This window comes from Coniophora puteana (genome assembly GCF_000271625.1).
Source record: "Coniophora puteana RWD-64-598 SS2 unplaced genomic scaffold CONPUscaffold_20, whole genome shotgun sequence".
Taxonomy (NCBI): Eukaryota; Fungi; Basidiomycota; class Agaricomycetes; order Boletales; family Coniophoraceae; genus Coniophora; species Coniophora puteana.
Window position 1 is genome coordinate 206,599 of NW_006913072.1, and position 22,101 is coordinate 228,699.

Consider the following 22,101-nt stretch of genomic DNA (forward strand, 5'->3'; position numbering starts at 1 on the left):
CTTCCTGATCACATGCCCACACTACCGCGTCGAGCACAAGCGCCTCGCCGCAGCCACAGGACGCAGACGCCTCCCCAAGTTCGGCGAGCTGCTTAGCACGCCCGACTTCATGCGACCACTATTCGCGTTCATTCACAGCACCCGCTGGCTCCACCACCGCTACGGCGAAATGACCCTACCCCCCCCTCCAGAAGAGCCCTCTAAGCCATGATGTCTGCCCAGGTAACGTCTATTTCACTTCGCACGTACTCTACATAGCCCCATTGTTCTCGTCACCACGCACCCCGAGCCCTGAGCACACCACCGCCCGCTACACAACACCACACCCCGTCCATTATCTTGCTCGTTTGGTCTTTCCCCCTTTCCTTTCCCCTTTCCGCCCCTCTTTTCCTTCTCTATTCTCCTTTCCCACCCGACCAATAATCACCTTTCACGTACATACTCCCCCGCCCCTTTTAATACTCTCACAACCCCAACTACAATCAACTAATCAGCATAACCACATCTATACATTCCTCTCAAACCATTCCTACTCGCCTCAGGCCATTGTTTCGCTCTTCACCCGCCCGGATACCGCAGCTAGACCCTCCTTACATACATTGCATCCCGACCTGTCTTACATAGGGCGACGCCCCAAATAGACAATAAATGGATTTAAAAAAAATAAAAATAAAAATAAAAAAAGGCCTGGCCTGGGTTGTTGCAAAGCCCGAGCCCAGGGCCTAAGCCAGGGCCTGTAGCTAAAATTTTGAAAAATGTTGATATGACTGTACAATTACTCTAGTAAAAAAAAGTTGTATAGCTTGAACTTAAGTATTAGATAGTGTACAATGTTTCTATTGACTGTGGGAAATTCTAATCAAAAGTGTGCTGTGTCCTAATCTAGCTATGGCATTATCTGACCCACTTGCCCTATTATTAGAATATAGCCTTGAGAGTTATGTTAGTGATTATGTGATGTTTGACTCAGCAAGTTACTAATGTCCTGAAGACAGTTTTGGTGCAAACAGTGAAGCTGAAAATGCCTCAGCACCTTGGGCTCAAGAGTTTCATGCTTACCTTGGCTCTGTGATGCCTCTTCCAAAAGAGATATCTGTTGTCCATTGGTGGGGTGTAGGTCATCTTGTTGTATCATATTTTATGACTCTAATCAGTGCTACAGTTGAATTTTCCTTTGTACCCTATTTGCGGATCATTTGCAAGCAGCTGCTTGTCTATTATGGCCTCTTCAGTGTCCAGTGAGCATGCTTTTTCTGCAGCTGCTGAAATAATCACAAAAAGGTGCAATCACATTGGTGGAGATGTTGTTGAAGCTATTCAGGCATTGATGACACTCAGCTGCCAGGAATTAATTTCCCATGAGCCAGGGCCATCCTCAGCAACTGAGTTATCCTTAGAGAAAGCTGAGGACAATGGTATTGATGAAATGACTGTTGAGAAGCATGATGATGGACTTGGAGACTTAATTTTAGGTATTTCAGACAATGAGAACCATTGGGATTTGGATGAATAAGTGTCTTTTACTACAGTAATTGTTGCGACACAATAAAAAGTCGATCTTGTCACTGTTTTTTACTGTCTGATCAATCCTGATAGCTTCATTGGGTAGAAAACTGACTGCTCCAATTTTTTATGTACATAGGAAGCAAAATACACGATTTTATAGTGAAAGCCCTGGCCTAGGCCAAAGCCAAGCCCAGGCCAAGCCCTGGCCCTACATCAGGGCCTGGCCTGGGTTTTTGCAAAGCCTGAGCCCTCAAAAGCTAGGCCAAAGTCAGGGCTTTCAGGCCAAGCCCGGCCCTGCACAATACTACGGTATAAGATTGATAGCGGAATTGGTGCACGCCACTGGCCACATAGCTGAGCTGGCTGTTACAAACCTCGAAATCATTCCTAACTGCAAACTCGCTGATAATAAACTGCGTGGAAGAGATTCTCCAATGCGGGAGCTTCTATGCTACTGACAAAAACTTCATCATGATGGTAAATGAGAATCATAGTTGGTACTTTGCTGAATAAGGTCCGAGTTGTACATTGTTACCGAAGGGACAAAGGGAAAGGCAGTATCACCAAGGTTGCACGAAAGTGCTTGTCCGACAATAAGTTGTCTCGTTGATGCGGAAAATGGCAGCGCTGCAGCCACCAGTCACATGACTAGAGCCGATTTTTCAATCGCACCGCGAAGAACTGGGACGTTAGCGAGACCCTCTAACCCAGTTACCATAGATGGTAACGGGTAAAATCTCAGTGTTTCGTGATGACTACTCAGCTGTGCCCAATGCTTACTGCGCTTCAAACTTTCTGTCAGCTGCTGCATCAGGAAAAACGTCTCCGTGAATTACTTCACGCGAAGGGTAATCTATGGTAAGTGCCATAATTGACTGCGCAGTGGTGGTAATCTATCGTAAATATAGTAATTGGCAGCACTGTTGTAGTAATCACCAGATAGCTGAACATTCATGTAGTAATTATGTATTGTTATGGTAATTCAAGTCAACCACTAGCTATGTATTTAAATGCTCGAGCCTTGTGCGCTCGAAAAGGTCAAGGTCAATGTAATGATTAAATAGAAACTTGCCCTCGTCGAGTGCCGTCTCCCTCGCCCAGTTAGGACTGTTATCCCTAGAGCAGCAAGGGATGAGATGGCATAGACGGAGTACGTGTGTTAATGGGACGACGGCAGCATGCGGTTTGTGACCACGTGTAGCTGGTACGATCTTGAACATTGAAGTAGCCGAGTCGACGGATTGGAAGCGGCGATACCAGTGAATGTAGACGAGAGGCTCTTTCTCACCATAATGGTCAGGCAGCTTAAAGATTGCGTGGATGCGCGCGATGCGTAAACCTGCAGGTTGCCGAATCATGTAAGACTATGTGCTCAAACACGTGAAACCAATTGCTTACCGGTGAGAGACTGGTCATCATTGGAAAATGAAAGCTTGTCGACGATGAGCATGGCTGTGTCGAACTGGGCTGGAACTAAGGGTTTTTGTGAATCTTTGGGCTGGTAGGAAGCGGCGGCACGGATTTTGTGGAATCGTTTCAGAGGGCTGAAATGGAGCAAGGGTGGGGCAAGGATGCAGACATAGTTGTAGAGATTAATGGTGGTAGTGGCAGAGACATTTGATAGGGAGGATGAACCAGGCTGACTGGCGAAGTAGGTGTTTATGGCATCAACAATACAAGGGGCACGTTGAGACAGTTCAACTGCGGACAGGCAAGCATTGGGAACGTGACAGCAGCGGGGTAGGTAGTACCCGCGTGTGCCCGAAGAATCAAGCAAGTGAAATCGAGCGAGACGTCTTCTAAACTCGTTGTTTGGAGCGCTCACCAACTCATTGTCCCGGATAGGGACCGCGTCCGCGCCCGCAGGCTTGTCAGCTAATTGCAGAGTTGACTTGGAGGCCCTGTCATTGTACATGTGGTCGTCCGAGTCGTTGTCCGAGTCGTTGTCCGAGTCGTTGTCCGAGTCGTCCAAATCGGCAGTAACCGCAGATGAAGAAGCAACGCCGAGCCACTCTAGGTATGCGGCCCGAATAGCAAGAGCTTCTTGGCGTCGCAACCATGTTGTCATTTGTATGAGATAGTCACGTCGATTACTTGCTCTGTACGCTCGCTTTGCAAAATCAATGTGGAGCCGTTCTGGGAATTCTGTGTTGAAACCGTCCGCGGTGCCAAGCAGCCGGATTGAGTCGACATAGTGGAGCATAGCGTGCAGTTTTGCAAAGTTGAAGCTACGAACGCAGTCTTCGAATACTGACTTATGCTTATGGAACTCTTTGAGAGACTTTGTCATCGTCGCCAGTGTAAGGTCCGTGTGAGACTCATATTGAGCAAGGAATATGAAGTCCAGTAACGCTCTTGCAGCGGCTAAAACCTCTGAACTGACCAGCCCCGAGAGAGCACCTATGAACGTCCGCTCCATCTCCTTGTGTTCGGTCCCAGTCCATTGCGACACTGATGAAACTCCCTTTTTGAAGTGCCGAAGATCATCATAAGGAGGCATCGTCCGATAACGTGCATCAAGGCCATCCTTGCCGAGAATGCTGAGGCACCAGGACATAAGGTGATCCTTGAACATCCCCTTATGAAGTTGATGCAAGATGTCGGGTGTGATGCATGTGAAGATGTCGGTGTGCGGAAGCGTTGCCCAGAATGGATCAAACACCCGACGAAGCCCATGAAGATCCTCGAAATCCTTAGTCCGCATCTGACCACGCTCCACCTTGGCCGCTTTAGAAAGAAATGAAGCTGGCGTTCGCATTGTAGAGCACTTCAAATTTCCTCGCTCGTCACGTTCTACAAGGCACTTGGGGCATCGGTTTTCCTTGCAACACGAAATGAGACATTGTTCTGGGTGATCGGCCACATAAGCTGCTAGAATAGGATAGACTTGACGGATTACACAATCAGGACAAGTGATAGAAACTCCGCCTTCACCAGCGTCATGGAGTGCTGAGAGAATGATATTCATACAATAGTGATAGAGCCGATAACCCTCGAGAGAACGCACATCCTCTGAGAAGCACTCCAGTTTTGTTACGGGGATGTAGCCAATGAGGAGCATAGCACGTTTTGAGGGCTGGCATCGAACGTCTTTGGCAATGTTCCCAAGAGTGAGATAAACGGGCCACACCGTCTTGTTGCCCGAAAACATAGAAAGTGCCGTCTTATCAGACGCGAGAATGACCGGTGCCACTACTGAGCCAGTAGGCACCCTTCCCTGAATAGACCGGTGAGAATGCGGCGATGAGAAGAAGAATATGGGCGCTCGCTCACCTGCATCTCCCACCACCAGTCCCCCGTCCACATCTCTTCATATCGGCGTACCACCCCATCCTTGTCGTCAAATATTTTCTCTGGTGCATACACAATCGAGTCCTTCAATAGAGGATTGCTGAACAAGTCTTTGATGCATTTGACAGGATCATGGAACCATAACTCGAGTTCCTCCTTGAGCGGTTGACCATCCTTCCCCTCCAGGTTTCCCTTCACTGTCACTTTGCGTAGCTGCCAGTCAGCACCGTGCAGGAGTGCATCTACTCGCTGAAACAGTTTATATGCACTTTGGTAGGATGTCCCGAGGCGTTTATGAGCCTAGAGCCATACAAGTAAGCCAAATAATAAATCCTCTGCATTCGGCAAGAGCAAAACTGTGGATACTCACAATAGGTAGCTTCAGAAACTCCTCAATAGCATTCTTCCCAACATTATTAACCAGCCATCGGGCCAGTTCCCACTCCTCCTCATCATCAAAGGGCGCCCATGGGTCCAGTCCGAGCTCAAGTTGCTCATCCCGCAGAGCCTCAAACATGGTCTGGCCAACACCCAGTGCAGTAGCGACCACACCAGTGTAGGACTTGAAAACCCGCTCCCGAATGTGATGCTCATCATCAACCTCTTCGACGCTTGCCTGATGGTGATCGGAGCTAATGGGTTTACCTGTATTGAGCATGTCATGAGGACATTCATCCGGTGAGTCGTCCATGGGTATCTCAACTTCATACGACGTGAAAGGTGAGGATGCTGAGGTGGTTTCAGGCTCGACTGGTGCTGGTTCAACTGCATCACGTTTGTTCTTCCTCTTCTCCCGGCATTTTGGTGTGTTAGAGATGTGGAGATTCAGCTTATGCTCAGCTGAGAAGGGACCCGCAGTGCAGTAGGGGCAGTAGTGCATTGACGGTATTGGATGCTGAGAGATTGGTTGACCAGCAATGGTACGTATATTCGTGGATGTCATGTAGCGTTGGTTTGCTAATGTCTCACTATATTTGTAAGCTAACACGCTTGCAATTCGGGCTGCAAAGCCATGGTCGGAAATTGGGCACAAGACTTTGTTGACAGTGCGTGGTGTGTTTGGAGCCCGTTCCATTCTCTTCCGCCACTCACGTCTCTCCTCTTTCTCTCGCAACCCCCTCGCTTCTAGCAGCATCAGCAGTTAGGATGGATGAAGGAGACTGCGAGTACCTGTCCTGTTATCTTCCAATGCACAGCTAACCTTATCATTATCTAGATCGTAACAACAATGAGCAAGATGAAGACTTAGACCCAGCTGTTCGTCGTCCCCGCAAAAAGTCAACAAAGGCTAAACAGCTCGAAGGTATGATTATTTCTAACGCCCACAAAGCTGTATAGTCACTAATAAATGCTGGCCTGTGTCTAGATGAAGAAAAAGAGCGTCAAGAGGCCCATGAGAGCCGGTTGCTGAAGAAACAACCTCAATACAAAGACGGCCCTCCAATGGGTGCACGTCACGCAGACCAGCAAGCGCGTGGGGCCAGTGTATGTGATTTCCTGCACATATGTCACGTTTTCATAGCTTCATGCCGCCTGCAGCAGTCCCAGTTTGCAAGCGAAGAAGTCTTCCTCCCAAAAAGGACGAGTCATGTTGCCGAGGCGACGCTCAGAAGCAGGCCCGGTCGGTATCCTCAGCCGCCTTCATACTCTGTCAGTCCTTATTATTACACATACCATCATGGTGAGCGGGTTCGTTCACGCCGAACGGTTGCCTACACCAATGACGAGGACATGCTCCCCTCCATGCCACCCACATCCCACGAGGAGTTCGAAGATGAGCTGTCCATGGCCAGGCGAGAATCACAGCGCCCTGATGATATCCCCAACTCATCATCTTCACGCGGTGGGTTTGGTGACCATCTGAGCTTGCACCATTTGCTCACATTAACAAGGCCGTAAATGGTATCGCACACCACCAGAACTGGATGATGATGACGAGCCAGCCCCACGCCCGTCGAACGTGCAGAGGCGCCGAGTTGTTGACTCAACTTCTCCAGAGCCCGCCAACATGCCCAACCACACCAACTCCTCGTGTTCCCAATCTGCGCACTCCTCTCGTGCTGCTTCGCCTCCACTCTCCGAACTCAACTACCCCGCCACTTCACGTTCCACATCTACTCACTCCTCACGTGCGGCCTCGCCTCCGAGTCCACCATCTGAGCCCAATCGCACTGTCAGTGTACGCTCCCAACCAGCTCGCTCCCTGGCTACCACTGCACCTCCTTTATCCAAAGATGATACACCCAGTGTCGACCTCATCCAGCCGAAGCACAAGCCATACACGGCCTCCACCCTCGCACTCAAATGCTACGAGCAACCGGTACACCCTGTCTTCACGTTTGCTAGTTCTCATTTTCTCGCACTCGCAATTACGCGAGGGATGTGGTCCGATGATCTAACTTATACAGGGTGGGGCAAGGAGAGCTGGCGAGTTTCGCAGAAGAAGTGCTCGTCGAAAATCACCTACGACAACGGCCTTCTTGCTTTAGTGAGTAATCATATTCTTTCTCTGTGGTATTTTCATAAAATATATTTGCAGATGCGCAAGCGCATCTCCACGACCACCTCAAAGTTGAAGAAGGCCATATCCCCCATTGTCGACACTCACTACGGCTTCATCTCGTCGTCCGATGACAAAATTATCGCCGAAAACAAATCTCGTGCTCAGCGCCTCCGAACTAAGTTTGGCATGACGTACAAGGTGAGCGCATTGCCACTCCGCTTCATTGCCACCATTAACCAGTCAATAGCAACTCGACAATCTTCAAAAATGTCTCCGTCGCGAGGGTATGTACCAGCATCCGATCTTCCAGCAGGCCATCAACACTGCGTGGTTCCATGATGACGAGGGCACCGGTGCTCGATTCCTCAACATGTTCAAACCCCTTCCTATTCCGGCCTTGGCCATGATATGGGCTGTGGTGCGTATACTTGATTCTACCTATCAGTGCTTGTACCACGGACTCACGCGTTTCAGATACACGCGCGCATCGACGAATGGGATAGTGGCACTCATCGGCCCGAGGACTTCAATAGGCACAAGTACCGTGATCGCCTCAAGGACCACATCGCGAACCTCGAGAAATTTGCGATCATGTCGCAGGAATGCCATACTGACCTTTTCGAGAAAATGCGGACGACGTTACTGGAGAATGCATGGTACGTGAACCTGCGATTAGGCCTTCGCATAGAAACTCTATTTATGTCTAACGTCTAATTTTTTTAGTTTAAACGCGGGGGTAGCCGACAAGCTCCAAGAAGCTCAAGCTGAAAAATCGGATGAGCCCTCCACCCTTGAAGACGACGCATTCCATGAGGAGTTCCGGCGTTATCGCGAGTTGTCACGTGCTGCGAGTGAAGGGGCTGATGGCGAAGGCCGAGGCGTTGAGGTGGAAGAGGGTGACTAGGCAGCATTAGTATTCATTCCCAGGTATTTCTAGTAGTTGTGTTAATGACCAGGCGAAGTTTTATGGATGTCAACATTATATCAAACACCTGGTCGGCAGTGCGATCCTTGGCTATATGCTGGTAATAAATGGTATTTTGCGGTACTAGTTACTGTGTTATTACTAGGCTAAGTGTTGTAATTACCTTTATTTACCCAGTTTTTACTTGACCACTGGCGGTAATCGGAAGTAATAGGAGGGGGGGTTAGGTTACCAAGTAACGTCGATACTTACGAGTCATTACTGTAATTACATGTCCCTATTTTTGCTGATGTGAAGAACATTCCATCCGCGCGAGCCTCCAAGCTTGGTTTGATCGGATTCTAACAAGAACACACACAGTGGAGCTCTGCTCCGTCAAAATGATGCTATGCCAAACTTCCTTCAGCTTTCAGTTCTAGAAGCTTCAACACGCGATTTTATGAACGACCCATGCTTTCAAAATACGTGATGTTGGATGTATACCAGTCATGCGACGAATCTCAGGACTTCAGTACTTGGGCAAAGGGAACGGTTGCAATGTTATAATCTATGGAAACTTCTATGTTTAGCGCAGGCGCTGTTGTGGAGAAAGTTTGAGTCACAGAGAGATTCGTGGAACACGTGAGAGGGAATTCGCCAAAGCGAGTGACATAGGCGCTAGTTATTTGAATTCCATTCTGAGCTTATTCAAGATTTCCGTGAGACTATTACGTTTATTGGAGGATAATTATGGTGGGGATGGCAGTGAGAACACACAAGACACGCCGAGCTACGCTCCGGCTCATAATTTGAAGGATGGCTGACAATGCAACCCACTGACCCTAACCCTCATGTTGTTACCACACGTAACCAAGCAAAAGTAAGAATACTTAAATGTTGATGACAGTAAAAATAGACGTCACGCCTCGTTCCACTGTGTAAATTGCGTAGCTAAGTCTACATTGATTTATTGCAATACAATCAATCAAAATATACAACAGAAGGATTCCGGATCCTGCCACGAAACGCACCCGCTCACTATCACCCTTTACTAAGGAAGACAAAATATGAGCACGGAAGCAGTGATATCAGTATGACATAGATCAGGAACCGATTGTCACGAAAAAACCTTGTATGCCCCACATCTCATCAGATTGTTCAAGGCGATGATCACCATCAGCCTGAGTGCCAGTGCAACAAAGCGATCACCAAAATGAAGGCACTCATTTATCGATACCATTGATGCAGACGCCGACTCCCGAGTCATTCCAGTTCATTATTTGTAACATTTGCGGAGGGAAAAGGACAATGCACGGAATTGAGCAAGTTTAATTGTGGTACATTGAAATCGAGACAGATTGAACATTTAACAGAACTAATCTACCATAAGAAGTTGTGGCTGAAAGATACTTATGTACCTGCCTGTTAACATAATATCACGCTCAATAAAAGATAATCAGTAATATCAAAAATGAAGGCGAGGAACAAAACCTACCACGGCTGCATACGGAAACGGGATGAGAGCGATAGTGATATGCATCCGCATATTAACTATGAAGGAGTGAAACGGCGGCGACCCGCGGTCAAGCGGTCAAAGAAACGCCGTGAGTAAAAGATGAACCTGCATCATAGTACCGCTTGCGAAACACTTACCTAGACCAGTGCCGGGAATCCCAGATACGCGGCAGAGCACACTAACACAAACAGGACACCCAAGCATGTAGGAGGCTTTGGGCATGGGTGTGAGATCACCGAACGCGGGTTGCCGGTTTACCCTTGCGGAAGGATAGCGTAAGAGCAAGGACTTGGCCATGGACGGACCGGCCAAGGGGCAGGGACGAGATAGGGCACGCCGGGCGGCGGGGCACAAATCGACCGTGGTTGAGCATGAGCTCATGGGTAGCGAGCTCAGGACTGGTATGGACATTTTCATCAGTGGGGAATGATGTTCAAGCGAGAGGGCGTACCTGCGAATTCTGCATCGGATGCCACGAGGAGGGAGAATCATGAGCAAACTGGGAGTAGAATCGGATGGAGGCAAGGTGTTCTTCGCGAACATCAAGCGGAGTCGGGAAGAGGGAAGTTATCGTCATCTGGGAGCAGGTTTTCGTGAGCTCATAGCCCAAAAGCGATAGATATGGTACGCACTGAAAACATGCTCGGTAGTCCTGGCAGGGCTGAAATAAGCATGTGTAAACGTTAGAGAACTTGAGCGACATACCATTCCTGCGACCGTGAGGATCCACAACGCGAAAATGTGGAGGGAAGAAGGTGGGGAGGAAAGGATGGCGACGAACGAAGCGCCAGCTCAGGGACCATTATCTTATCAACGGGAGTATGGCCCAAAATGATTGAGGATGTCCGGATCGAGAGCGCATCTGATCTCAAGGGGATCTGATCAAGAGCACAAACAAAAAACCAAACAAAAGCGGGCAGAAATATTGAAGATACGAGTAATGTACGGATCCGGCAGACGCTTAGGTTACTTACTGGCAGTGTCGGGCTGAACATCAGGCATTTCTAGATATATGGTGATGCATCGATGATGTCACGTTGGAGAAAGGTGGTCACCGATAGTGGATGGGCGCCTCGATCAAACTGCCAAAATCTGCAAGCCCAGAAGCCGTACACGCCGAGAAACTAACATATGTCGGACTCGAATAGACTTACAGGGCGACAAGAGTACCGGCTCATTCGGACACGTACGCTGTACGAGTCCATACAAGATCACTCGCCCCCGTCATTCCTCTGACCCCACACCTTCAAGCTGTCCACAAGTGCTTCGATCCCAATGTCGTCCCATCACTCACAACGACAACCCACATATGCAACTTTACGCTCAAAGGCAGAATCGGTGCAATCGAGGGATGAGAGTGGTTACCTGCTTGCAGACCTCGAGCGACATCCTTCACATAGCACATCTGAGCAGCGGAACCACCATTCGAGCCGCAGCCCCGGGCAGCAGCCGTCGTTAGATAAAGGGACGAAGAAAAAACGACAACCCCATCTCAACATCCGCTTACTCGTACTAGCAGGAGGGCAACTAGTGATATTTGGTCTGGGCTGGGGATTTGTCGGGGCGCTGATACGACAATCGAATATTGCACTCCCGGACAATCTTGCACATCTAGTAAGCTCAGAGCCAAGTGCTACAACATTCGTTGTTAGCATCCTCGCTGCTATTATCTCCATGATATCCATTCGGTGAGTTCTCCTTTTAGTTGCAGTGAATTTCAATTGACCATGCTCCGTCAAGGATATACTCCCTCTCTGTCTGCCTGGCCCTCACAAGCAAGCTCCATAGGCGAGCTACGCCACTCCTTTTCTCCGGATTTTCTGTCAGCGCGTCCATGGGTAGAATGTTTATCAAATTGAGGCATCCGACGTGGACATGTACATCGATAATTACGATGGTGGTGTTGACATCATTGAGTTCTGGGTACGTCGTAATGCTGGGTTTACACTGTGATGTCCATTGTAACTCTTGACACTGCTGCAGATGGACTTCACTCTTAAATCCAACGGTCATATTGCTGAGCGATCCTATCCGTGGCAATGAGCTGGATTTGATAAGTCCTACGTTTTCTTATCTCTTGAATAACAGCAGTGTCTCTCAAAACGGAACTAATAACTCCCTGACGGCATGTGAGTAAATGCCGCTGTAGAAAAGCAATTACTCGAAAAACTTAACTTTAAAACGTAGTGAATGACGATTCTTATAACGTTTTGGGTCTCTCGGGCCCTCTTGCTGGGCATTCAGCCGGAGGGCTCGATGTACCAAGCTTCTTCAGCCTCAACGGAGCGACTTACAATATTTCCACCGGTGAGTCTGGAGGACGTCTCCCATAAACACTCCCTTATTATATTCAGGTGGCATACTTCCGTCAATCCAGTCATCTGTGTACTCAGTAGGGAATCCACCGACATCGGGTCTGCAGTTTGATGGAGGAAGCACTCGAGTTAACACGACGTCTTTCAACACCACAGGATTGTCACAGAACTTCACGATGACTCAGCAAGGTCTAACTGCCCACGTAAACTGCTCTGAAGCAAGCCCTGACAGTTTCTCGGTGGACGAAGACGTGACGAGTCCCGCTTCTTATCGCATTTATTCAGCGACTGCATATTGCAACCGTAGCTTAGGTGAGTAATGAAGCCTTTGAAGTTGTCTTGTGACTCATATACCTAACGACTCAAAGCAATGCGCAATTTGACGACAGATTATGTCGCAAATGGACCTTATTATAGTGGCGGAGGTTGTGACGGTGTCGACTGCATTTTCATTGTCCCATGCCCTCTGCAAGATTCGACAGCGCCAAGTAATAAAAGTTTCAGTAAGCCTCTCGGGTCTGGGATATTATTAATGGCTTACGTTGAACACAGCGATCTCGATATTCAGTAACGCCGCGGGGAGCGAGTGCAGATATTCGTTCATCCCGAACACGACATGCACCGTAACACCAATGACAACAACTGTCGTCGCTCAATACAACGACAGGATCATCACTCCCACGACGTCAAACTCCTCCGAATCTTACGCCGTCGGCCAGTACAACCCAAGCGCACTAGCCTTCCTGGCCAGCGTTGTTCAGTGGTTTGGTGGGAATGCGCAGAATCTGGTCTCCAATTCGGTTGGAGACTCTGTCTATGTCCTCAGATCGATGCAAAACCAGACTAACCTTCAATCATCCAACGGTACGAACCAGACGTTATCTTACATGATATTGGTGCGCTGTTTCATGACTCTGGCGTCGAAAGATCCAGATAATATTATCTTCGCTGAACAGGAAGATTACTGGAGAGGAGTGGTCGAATTCGGCGGCACGGTGAGCGGCACGCCCATTTACTTCAGTGACAACTTGCAAGCCTAGGATACCTACTGACGTTGGATTACTACCCAGTATCTTCGCTCCGGATTTTCCACAGTCGGCTCGGAGTTGCCAGAGGACATGCTTACACCCATTTCCGGGAACGTGTCCACCCTGACGATGGGCTGGTCATACCGTCCGAAATCAACTCTTGCGGCTCTCGTTCCCCAGACCCTGATCACGCTTTTTACATTAATGGCGCTGGCAGCAGTAAGGCGTGATGCTGGTGCGCTGCATGACAGCGTCGACGTGACGGACGTGAGCGACGTTGTGTTATCCACAACCGCAGGCAGATCTGGGGTTCAAGGTGTTACTGCAGGCAAAGAAAAGAAAGAGAGGTTGGAGGGGGAAACTGTTCGGCTGACGGAGGTAGATGATAGTCGGAAGATATTGGTTCTTGGTAATTGAGATGCCAGATCTTTCGTCGTCTTAGCTTGGACTATTAGCACGGATTGGAACGAGTCATTCCGCGGCTTTCAACGTCAAAGAACAGACGTTCAGTAGCATGCAAATATATGTTTATGTCGCTTGTTAGGTCACGAAAATTTAGATGCTGAGTTCATCGATGGACTTGCCAGTCGGCGGAAGTGTTTCTGAATCTCGCCCGGCTGTCTAGACAGGGAAGCAGGCTTGAGCGAGGTCCGTCAAAGACATACCTGGTTCGCGAGCGATCGATTAACGACACGCTCCAAAACTAATAGACGTCGGCCGTGTTTGTACGAATCCATCCAATATTCGTCATCTAGTGTCTACTCGGAACCCGAAGTCTATCAACACCCAAACCGTCAGAATGATCTTCCAAAGCGGGAGTGACACCTTCTGGCTCGTTCGAGTTCGCAGCATCTCGCAACGAGCTCCCGTCCTCTCCGACTTCAACCCTCGGTGGGCATCGGCCAGCCTCTCCAGTTCTATCATCTCGCTGTTCGTGTTTGCTGAGGTCGAGCTCGTGCTCGCGGGCAAGCTGTCATGACACAGAAATAAAACAACAACTTAGCACTTCTATGTGTATAGGAAAGAACAGCGATTGAAGGAAGACGGCGTACCTTGCGAAACCGCTCATGATCCCACTCCCTCTCGACATAATCAATATCCTCCCGCGGATACAGCCACTCGAGGAACAAAAAGAAAAGACAGTCCACGATGAGAATGATCGTGTATATCGGACCTGCAAACGGACCGATGTCCATCGTCCTGTGTCCACCACACACGTATGCGCCGCCGATCAGCATTCCACCTTCCAGCGCCATCAAGGGAGAGGGCGGACTCACCGCTGCATGCGCTCCCACAGCCCGCGCTCTTCGCTCGCCAAGACGGCAGAGTAGACGTGCTCCGTGCGCTCGGCGACCCTTCCCCAGTCGTACATCCTGCGGACGCGCTCGTGAGCGCGCGCAGGGTCGTGTTCACCTCGCTCTACCAGACGGATTGCGTCTGAGAGGGCACGGAAAACGTCTGTTGGTGCACGAAGATCCATTATAACGTGGTCGACTCGAGAGGGTGGTAAAGAGGGACGCACCGTCCTCCTCAGGCCTCGCGAACGAAATCATATCCTCCGGCAAGATCTCAGGCACTCCACCAACACGTGTCGCGACGACATACAGCCCCGCGCAGGCCGCCTCGAGCAGCGCGATGCCGAACGACTCGGTAAGGGACGTGTTGAGGAAGATCGCGCCTCTCGTGAGCACCTGTCGAGGGCCATCAGCCCCGCCATGCCCCGTTGAACCAGGAAAAGTATGCAGACAGACACGCACCTCCCGGACATCGCTGTGCGCCACAGGCCCGAGCAGCTCGATGCGGTCCTGCAGCACGCAGCGCTCGCGCATCTGGAGGAGGTCGTTCAGCTTGGGGCCATCGCCACCTGCAACGGCAACAGCATCGTGCTCAACGTAAGCGCACTTGACGCCGGGGAGGGCCGGGCCCGTTGCTCACCAAGCGAGAGCTGGAGCGGGAAGGTACAGCTACTGACCTACGATGAACTTGACGTTGGGGAATGCGGCGCATATCCGGGGTGCGGTGGCGACGAGGAGGTCGATGCCCTTGCGGTAGGCGAGGCGCGAGATGACAACGATCGTGACTGTTTATCCGGCAAGTGAGAAAGGCAACAGACGAGGGGAGGTGGGTACGGGTAGACGTACTGGTATCCCGTGGCAGCGGCTCGGGCGCGGGCTTGAACTGGTCCGCAACGAGCGCGTTCGGAATAACATACACATCCCGTCTAACCTCCAGCCTCCCCGACCCGTCCTCGGCGTGCTCAAAGAGCTGGCCCCTCAGCACCGTATTCTCGCGTCTTCCATACATGCGTCAACCCAGCCATCTCAGAGAAACACCAGCCCCAGACCACTCACCCCGTATGCGACACACAAACCACCGCACCCACATTCCTCAACGCCCCAACCAGCAGCTTATTCGTCAAAATGCTCGCAGCGTCCTCGAATCCGAACAAGCTATGGTCCGTGAACACCGTGCGCACGCCCATATGGTGCGCGTGCAGAATCGCCTCGTGCGCGAGCGAGGACAGCCCCGCGTGCCCGTGCACGAGCGCGACGCGCTCCCGGAGGAGGATGGCGCGGAGGTAGGGCAGGAAGCAGAAGTAGTTGGGCAACGTCGCGCCCGAGGCGACCGTCGTGAACGGGATGTAGTAGACTTTGAGCGCGGGGAGCATCCAGCGGACGCCGACGCGGTCTGGCGGACGGCTGTGCGTGATGACGACGACTTTGTGTCCGCGGCGGATGAGGTTGGCGCTGAGCATGTAGATGTGGTTCTCGACGCCGCCAACGTCTGGAAGGAAGAAGTCGGACACCATCCTGGGGTCATCGTTAGTGCGAGACAAGGTAAAATGGGAGGAAACATACGCTATGCATGTCGGTTCCATGGTCACATAGCGTCTAAGAGAATGTATGTTGTCGGTAGACGTAGATGTGGTCGTGGTCGTTGACCGTGGATTCGCGACGGGAGGGTAAACCGAAGGTGCCGGACTTGACGCGCGACGTCGTAGGAGGGAGCAAAAAGTGGTTGAACTGAGGATCGAACTCAGAACCTTCTGTGAAATCCACAATCTCAAGATGTGAGACAGAAATCATAACCATTAGACCATTCAACCGTTATGATCCCGGGCTTGAGGCGCCAATATAGCGTATATGACATGAGGAATGTCAAATTGCCGAGAAGCCTCCCTGTCAAGTCGACTGTGTTTCCGAATCGCGATCCGCTGTCCACCTGGTTCCAGTCTCTCCTACCCCACGATGCTCCTCTTCCTCGCAGACGCGGCGACCTCGAGCCCCTGGACCCTCCCGCTCACTGCTCTCGCCGTTGCCCTCGCCTCCCTCTACATCTATGCTTCTCCATCTTCTTCTCCGCGCCGAACTGTCACCACACGCCCTGCATACCCACCCGCATACCGCACGCGCCAACACCTCGCACGCCTCGCGGTGTTCGCACATACGTTCTTTGTCCTCTGGCTCGCCGCGCACACGCGCCCGCAGAACCTCTTCACCCGTCTGAGCATACCGCTCACGACGCCCACTGAGCATATACGCTCGCTGCTGCTTGATGACGCTGTCAAGAACAGGGGAGGCGCGGGCGGTACAAGCGATGTGGTTATGAGTGTGCCTATTCCACCGGATGTGGACGCGCTCTTGAGCAGACTGGCTTCGCCAGAGTCGCGTGCGCTGTATTCTCGGTGCGTAGTTTCTTCGCACAAGACCTTAAGGTAAACATGCTTAACATTCACTGGTACGCTAGATTCGGCCAACGCGCCATGCAGACCTGCTCCTTCTGCCAGTCCTCGACGGACTACTCGTTGTTCACTCTGCCAGGTATAGTGCTGGCATACCTCCGCACGGCTATACTTGTTGCCTGCCTCGCGTCCGCGCCCAACTACCGCGCACGCTTCCGGACATATGCATTGGGTCTTCTCGCGTGCGCAGCGCTCGCAGAGGGGTACGCGTTCACAGTCGCGAGCGACGTGCCCCTGCCCAAGAACGGGCGCGGTGTGTTCATGGTGCGTCCTCCCTCCTCTTATACTGTTTCACTCGGCTGATCCTTGCCATCGCTTCCTCGTTAACATGTATGCATACGTGTCCATAACTTCACGCGGATCCGAACAACAACCCAACCCAACCCAAAAATCTCAACAGTGGCACGACACTCTGCACCTCGCCCGACACCTCCTCTTCACTCTTCTCCCGATCGTCATTCAGTTCCTCCCTCCGATCCCACCGCCTGTGCCGCCAACTTTCATCCTGCAGCAGGCTCAGGCACATCTCGAGCGCGGCCTCGCACGTACACACCTCCTCAAACGCACCAGAGGCGCTGTCCTGCGCAACCCGTCGCTACGCGAGAAGGCTGTCAGCTGGTGGACGCGTAACGCGCAGGAAGGTGCAATGGGGAGAGCGGATGAAAGTGTAAGGCGTGCGGCGGAGAGGGCGGGGCTTGGGTATGGTGAGGTACCTGTGAAGTCTGGTCTGGAAGGCGCAGCGGCGGGTATGGGCAACGTGGGCGGGGAGGGACCGCTCAGGGTGAATGCGAGGGCGGCGGTGGATTCGCTGAGCGCGCAGTTTGCGCCGTACGCGGAGCTCGAGGTCGTGCCAAGCTAGACCATGGTTGGACATGTATGCAGGGGTAGATTGTGTGCTGTAGGACCTCTAATACTGTCGATAGTATGGGTCGTTGCTGTCGCTTTATTTCCTTTCCCGCTGTTGTGCAATCAATGGAACGTAGAGCTGGTGCCTCAACTGGCATTGCATCTATGATATCAGTCTCCTGGCGCAAAAGACAATAACCGACCCGGTCCGAACTTCCTGTAACATGACCCACCCACCCATAGATATACACCTACCTTCCTGTCTACCCACGTACCTATCGAGCCAACCAACAAACTGAGCGAGCAGCGGATCCTTATGTTGTTGTGGAATCTCTCATGTGGTCTGCCGTTGCTGTATTGGTGTAAAGTCGAGAAGGAAGCGTCGGAAGATGACAGCGGACCATCTTAATTAGGAGGTTTTAGGGTGGTGATATTGTGTGATGGGCGCGGATGATTGACGATTTTGTACCGCGGGGTGATCAAGGGAGGATCGGATTGGAGGATCACGGCCAGACAAGCGCACATGTGTGAGGAAAAGAAGGGGTTTATGCCGCACCAGGAGGCCTTGGCTTGATGGCGACAAGACAATAAACCCGGAAAGGCTTTGCTAGTTACGTACGAGTAGTGTCTGAATTAGCATGGGCTGAGGAGGTGCTGGGTGCGCACGTGTCTGGCTGGTGATCTCCCCGCGACTGGGCGTCGGCGTGCTGCTGCTCGGCTGTGGTGCGGTTCTCCCTTCCCTTCCTCTCCTACCACCAACCACAGCACACGTACACCCTCCCCGTCACCCACCGCACCCCTTTCTTTCTCTACTTACTACCTTTCTCCCTCTAATACCCTCCTTTACGGCCCTACCACACCCCCATCGATCGCACCAATGGCCACCCAGGACAAGGCCACCATCAACAACACGCCCGAGGCCGCCGTGGAAGACGAGGCTCCCGCGATCTCCGTACCCGACGCTGGTGACTCTGGCGAGGGTGGCAAGCTCAAGATGATAAGCCAGCTGGTCAAGAAGTCCCTTGGCGTCAAGGACATAGCTGCCATGTTCGTCTTTTCCCCTTGGTCCCGAGCTGGTCTGAGTCGCGCTAATCACACACACTTTACAGGCGTCTCTCCCTCCCGGCCTCGCTTCTAGAGCCCATACCAAACCTCGAGTACTGGCACTACCTCGATAGGCCTGATCTCTTCGCCGCGTGAGTGTTCTCTTGGCTCTCATTCGCGCGCGCAGCATGTTCACTCTATCGCCGCTTACCCTACAGCATCAACGACTCCAACGATGCTTTTGAGCGCATGCTCGCCGTCGTTCGTTTCACATTCACCAAGGACCTCAAATTCGTCGTAAGCCCTCCTTCCCTTCTCATACCCTCGCGCCGCCCCTCTCACGCATTCTCACCATTTCCCCTTCCCCTGGGCCCCCTTTTCCGCTTTCCGCTTCTCGGTTCCGTGCTCCCTTCAACGCTCGGCATGATAGCACGGCAAGGTCTGCAAGCCATACAACTCCGTCCTTGGCGAGCACTTCCGCGCGCACTGGGACGTCCCGCCCGTCCAATACCCCTCGGACCCCACGCAACCGCCTATCGTACGCACCCATGTTGTGCACGGCACCACCGGAGGTACAGCTATCACTGGGGGCAGCACCATGTCTGTCCCGATCCCGAGCGAGACTTTGAGCGTGCGCAGCGGCCGGTCGTCCAAGAGCACACGTTCCGCGCTCAGCCTGCGCAACACCAAGTCTGCGACGTCCCCTTCCACCGCCGCCACCTCCCCGCTGCCCGCGTCTGGCGCGCTGGACCCGAGCCTGCCCGGGCAGATGTCCTCGCTGAGCCTCGGCGAAGGTGAAGACGCGGCCGCGGAGGGGGAAGACACGGTGCGGATCACGTATCTGACCGAGCAGGTGTCACACCATCCGCCCGTTTCCGCGTACCACGCTGCGTGCCCCGAGCGCGGCGTCGAGCTGTGCGGGATCGACCAGATCAGCGCCAAGATCTCGGGGACGGCGGTGCGCGTCGCGCCCGGCGCGTTTAACCGCGGTGTGTTCGTGCGCATCACGGACGGCGCGGGCAAGGGCGAGAAGTATCACATTACGCATCCCATCGCGAGCGTGAACGGGATTCTGAGGGGTAGCTTCTATATTACGGTTGGGGATTCGACGATTGTGACGTGCACGGGCGGAGAGGGAAGGGAGGCGGCGAATTTGAGGGCGGTGATTGAGTATAAGGAGGAGGTTCGTCTTACCAATGGCCATCCTCATACCGATGGAACCCGCTGACGTTTTCGTTTTGTTCTCGACAGTCGTGGATTGGTAAATCGCGCTTCCTCGTCGAGGCCGTCATCCACACGTACGACCCGCGCGGCACCGAGCACGAGGCGTGGACCAAGGTGAAGCACGTGCCGCAGTCGCGCGTGCTCGCTGTGTTCGACGGCTGCTGGCGCACGCACATCCGCTGGAAACGCGTCGCCAACTTCTCCCCTCCGTCGCCTTCCTCCTCCTCCTCGTCCACGCCCTCGGGCGGCTCGTCGTCGTCGTCCGCGACCTCGTCCGCGTCGACGTCCCCTTCCCCCGGCGCGGGCACGTCGACGACGTCGCTCCAGGGCGAGGCGGACTGGGCGCCGCTGGTGGACCTTGCGAGTCTACACGTTGTGCCGAAGCGCGTGCGGCCGCTGGGTAAGCAGGATGAATATGAGAGTCGGAAGCTTTGGGAGCCTGTGACGAGCCGGCTGGTGAAGAAGGAGTATGGCGAGGCGACGAAGCATAAGCTTGCGATTGAGCAGAGGCAGCGGGATAGGGCTGCGGAGAGGAAGAGGGTCGGTGAGGAGTGAGTTTTCTTTTTTTCTTCTCTCTTTGCATCTTTCCTCGTCGTTTTGCTCTGGAGATGCTGACAGCCTGTGGCAGGTTCGTGCCGAAGTACTTTGAGGAAGATATCACCACGGGCGAGCCGGTCCTCACCGACGCGGGGCGTAAAGCGCTCGAGGAAGAGCTCGCCGAGGAGGAGGACGGGCCTGCTGTCGCTGAGTCTTCGTGATGCACTCTCGACCGCTCACCATACTAGGAGGCGTTATGGTGTTCAGCTGCTCGTCTTAATTGGGTTGCGGTGCGGATGCACGGTAGATGTAGCTATAGTGACGAATTACATACGATGGTTATGGACGGTTATGAGTGAGGTGGGCATGGTGGTGGTCTTAATGGATAGTGATGTAGATGGCGAGATGGTGGTGGTGGGTCGTTGGTGGTGGATGGTGGGTAGGGATGGTGGAAGTGGATAACGAGGATGAGGACGAGGATTCAGGAAGACTAGAGTTTTGGTTAGGTTTCGGTGGAAGGACGCATGATGTATAATATTACGCGCATACATTCACTTTGACGGTTTGTTCTTCAATCATTTGGACATGTGTCAAGGTCTTTCGCCCAAAAAGAGCCACTACTAAACAAATAAGATGCAACTCGCTCGACTCGGCCACGCAGCTTCAGTTCGTGATTACTTCCTGTCCACATCCTTTCGCCTTATGCCTGAACCAACATCACCCGTAGATTCAATTCACGCTGGGACTCCTCCAAGGATCTGCTCAACTCGTCGGTCTCCACTCCCATCGCTGAAGAAACCTCAAAAAACTACGCTAGTCAACTGCCCACCCACAGCAGTGCACTTCTAGCATCACATAGCTTGTCGTAAACCCTGCTGGCAGGACGTGGGCACGCTACGTTCCGATGTTGATCCTGAGGTGTGGTTAGACTACCGATGACGGGCCACCCTCACTTCAAGTGACCACGCTCTGAATGTGATATCATCATGCAGATCATCGGTCGGTTCTTCATATGGTCTTCGCAGCGAGCTCATTCTCAGAGACAGGCTTGAACACTTTTACAACTTCCATGAGCCCCGCAGTGCTCGATCCAGCGTCCGAACGGTGTATGAGGAGGAGCTCAATCGAGGTGCTTGTGTCCGTGTTCTTCCTCTCTCGCCGGACTCTCACCCCTCTTACCAGAATACGACCGTATACAACGCCATGAAACCGACTCAATGGTGCACCCACATGTAAGATGATCGCCTGTGATGCTATTCCTGTCGGCTACTTCCAGAGCGGATGGTGGGCTGCCTCATCTGAGGATGTTCGGGCGTCTACTCCGTTTCAGAGGTATGTTGCATACAGTCGAAGTTTGAATTGCTCAATAGACTTGGGAGTGAAGTTCATCACCGCTCGAGGGCGCCACTGGTGGACCTCGGCTTCCTCCCATCGCACGTCGGCATGTATGCTGCACGGCGCCATCTAGCTTGTTCGAGAACTGGGATATCGCTGTCTGCTATGCTCGACCGCCTTGGCGTGGATGAACTTGCATAGTTGTCATATTAGAGTTGGATTGCTGCACAGGCACGTCGAAGTTCCTGATGTAGTACTGCCATCCACTACCCATAACCTTCTCTAGCCCACCGATACTTCTCTTCCACTC

General features: G+C 52.3%; 7 protein-coding genes and 1 non-coding gene across 8 annotated transcripts; 5 read left to right on the forward strand and 3 right to left on the reverse strand.

The window, feature by feature from the left end:
- Positions 1-1,177: 1,177 nt before the first annotated feature.
- Positions 1,178-1,327, forward strand: CONPUDRAFT_19385 (uncharacterized protein; the record flags this gene model as incomplete). Its single annotated transcript, XM_007777131.1, has 1 exon — positions 1,178-1,327. A coding segment is annotated over one exon (150 nt), but the record flags the coding sequence as incomplete, so codon positions are not given.
- Positions 1,328-2,504: 1,177 nt separating this feature from the next.
- On the reverse strand, positions 2,505-5,314 carry CONPUDRAFT_67498 (uncharacterized protein; the record flags this gene model as incomplete). Its single annotated transcript, XM_007777143.1, has 5 exons — positions 2,505-2,845; positions 2,887-3,305; positions 3,420-4,723; positions 4,780-5,097; positions 5,168-5,314. 5 exons carry the CDS (start codon positions 5,312-5,314, stop codon positions 2,505-2,507), a joined length of 2,529 nt encoding a protein of 842 aa, XP_007775333.1.
- Positions 5,315-5,809: 495 nt separating this feature from the next.
- Positions 5,810-8,204, forward strand: CONPUDRAFT_78035 (uncharacterized protein; the record flags this gene model as incomplete). The annotated part of the gene is made up of 10 exons (XM_007777194.1): positions 5,810-5,843; positions 6,014-6,100; positions 6,164-6,282; positions 6,320-6,478; positions 6,526-6,640; positions 6,690-7,285; positions 7,337-7,498; positions 7,548-7,718; positions 7,775-7,956; positions 8,024-8,204. The coding sequence occupies 10 exons, from the start codon at positions 5,810-5,812 to the stop codon at positions 8,202-8,204; spliced, it is 1,806 nt and encodes a 601-aa protein (XP_007775384.1).
- A 2,520-nt stretch (positions 8,205-10,724) lies between these two features.
- On the forward strand, positions 10,725-13,480 carry CONPUDRAFT_147731 (uncharacterized protein; the record flags this gene model as incomplete). The annotated part of the gene is made up of 9 exons (XM_007777195.1): positions 10,725-11,408; positions 11,461-11,643; positions 11,704-11,849; positions 11,908-12,027; positions 12,075-12,347; positions 12,425-12,538; positions 12,588-12,899; positions 12,963-13,030; positions 13,106-13,480. The coding sequence occupies exons 1-9, from the start codon at positions 10,996-10,998 to the stop codon at positions 13,478-13,480; spliced, it is 2,004 nt and encodes a 667-aa protein (XP_007775385.1). The 5' UTR covers positions 10,725-10,995.
- A 308-nt stretch (positions 13,481-13,788) lies between these two features.
- CONPUDRAFT_170098 (glycosyltransferase family 4 protein) lies at positions 13,789-15,941 on the reverse strand (the record flags this gene model as incomplete). The annotated part of the gene is made up of 9 exons (XM_007777196.1): positions 13,789-14,033; positions 14,116-14,263; positions 14,341-14,521; positions 14,586-14,754; positions 14,821-14,927; positions 15,036-15,143; positions 15,205-15,356; positions 15,415-15,873; positions 15,922-15,941. 9 exons carry the CDS (start codon positions 15,939-15,941, stop codon positions 13,815-13,817), a joined length of 1,563 nt encoding a protein of 520 aa, XP_007775386.1. The 3' UTR covers positions 13,789-13,814.
- Positions 15,942-16,078: 137 nt separating this feature from the next.
- Positions 16,079-16,169, reverse strand: CONPUDRAFT_t134. The gene has a single exon. It is a non-coding gene; the product is annotated as a tRNA-Val (tRNA).
- A 142-nt stretch (positions 16,170-16,311) lies between these two features.
- Positions 16,312-17,824, forward strand: CONPUDRAFT_147733 (uncharacterized protein; the record flags this gene model as incomplete). Its single annotated transcript, XM_007777197.1, has 3 exons — positions 16,312-16,748; positions 16,811-17,069; positions 17,206-17,824. 3 exons carry the CDS (start codon positions 16,312-16,314, stop codon positions 17,662-17,664), a joined length of 1,155 nt encoding a protein of 384 aa, XP_007775387.1. The 3' UTR covers positions 17,665-17,824.
- Positions 17,825-18,397: 573 nt separating this feature from the next.
- On the forward strand, positions 18,398-21,060 carry CONPUDRAFT_133042 (uncharacterized protein). The gene is made up of 6 exons (XM_007777198.1): positions 18,398-18,698; positions 18,761-18,847; positions 18,914-18,992; positions 19,126-19,878; positions 19,947-20,470; positions 20,548-21,060. The coding sequence occupies exons 1-6, from the start codon at positions 18,529-18,531 to the stop codon at positions 20,675-20,677; spliced, it is 1,743 nt and encodes a 580-aa protein (XP_007775388.1). The 5' UTR covers positions 18,398-18,528; the 3' UTR covers positions 20,678-21,060.
- The last annotated feature ends 1,041 nt before the right edge of the window (positions 21,061-22,101 follow it).

What these genes read in the sequence shown, in the direction of transcription:
- CONPUDRAFT_133042 (XM_007777198.1), top strand. Translation starts at nt 18,529, where the DNA reads ATGGCCACCCAGGACAAGGCCACCATCAACAACACGCCCGAGGCCGCC. An exon ending in GTCAAGGACATAGCTGCCAT is followed by an intron (nt 18,699 to 18,760) that starts GTTCGTCTTTTC and finishes CACACTTTACAG; the next exon opens with GCGTCTCTCCCTCCCGGCCT. An exon ending in TGATTGAGTATAAGGAGGAG is followed by an intron (nt 19,879 to 19,946) that starts GTTCGTCTTACC and finishes TGTTCTCGACAG; the next exon opens with TCGTGGATTGGTAAATCGCG.